We start from the raw sequence: 567 nt of genomic DNA, 5'->3' as shown, positions 1-567 counted from the left end.
CCCAGTGCACATGTAGAATTTGTGTGAGCACATGCTTCCCAGTGCACATGTAGAATTTGTGTGAGCACATGCTTTCCAGTGCATTTTTGGAGACCAGAGGACCACTTGTGATATTCAACATGTAGGTCCTGAAAGTCAGACTCTGGTCGGAAGGCTGGCAGTAGGAACTTTTACCCACTGAACCATCTCAGCAGCTTTTATTTAATTTTCATATTTTAGAATTTTAAAGCCATCTTTATTGTTTTATAAAATTAAATTTGTGTATATAAGTGATTTAGAGTTTATATTTCAAAACTCATCTTTATTCATAGTGATTCAGAAGATGGGGAGAAGAAAAATGAAAAATCTAAAGCTTCAGAATCATCTAGTGCGGAATCCAGTTCCATGGGAGAAAGTTCTTCAGGTTCTGAGTCAGCATCAGAGTCTGATGGTGAACCTGCACCCAGAAAAGTTACTCAGGTACGAGATCACGCATGTGCTGTAACTGAAGGTACGAGCTCATGCATGTGCTGTAACTGAAGGTACGAGCTCATGCATGTGCTGTAACTGAAGGTACGAGGTCACACA

At 40.2% G+C, this 567-nt stretch overlaps 1 protein-coding gene across 2 annotated transcripts in view; it reads left to right on the top strand.

The window, feature by feature from the left end:
* Positions 1–567, top strand: part of Ap3b1 (adaptor related protein complex 3 subunit beta 1) — a 201,626-nt gene that overhangs the window by 124,521 nt on the left and 76,538 nt on the right. For both annotated transcript variants that reach the window (XM_005356483.2, XM_026783761.1), the window contains exon 20: positions 312–459. In XM_005356483.2, the coding sequence (XP_005356540.1) occupies positions 312–459 (148 nt within the window). The remainder of the gene's footprint in view (positions 1–311; positions 460–567) is intronic.

The sequence above is a fragment of the Microtus ochrogaster genome, chromosome 19 (assembly GCF_000317375.1).
Source record: "Microtus ochrogaster isolate Prairie Vole_2 chromosome 19, MicOch1.0, whole genome shotgun sequence".
NCBI classification, from domain to species: domain Eukaryota; kingdom Metazoa; phylum Chordata; class Mammalia; order Rodentia; family Cricetidae; genus Microtus; species Microtus ochrogaster.
This window is presented reverse-complemented; position numbering and strand designations above follow the sequence as displayed.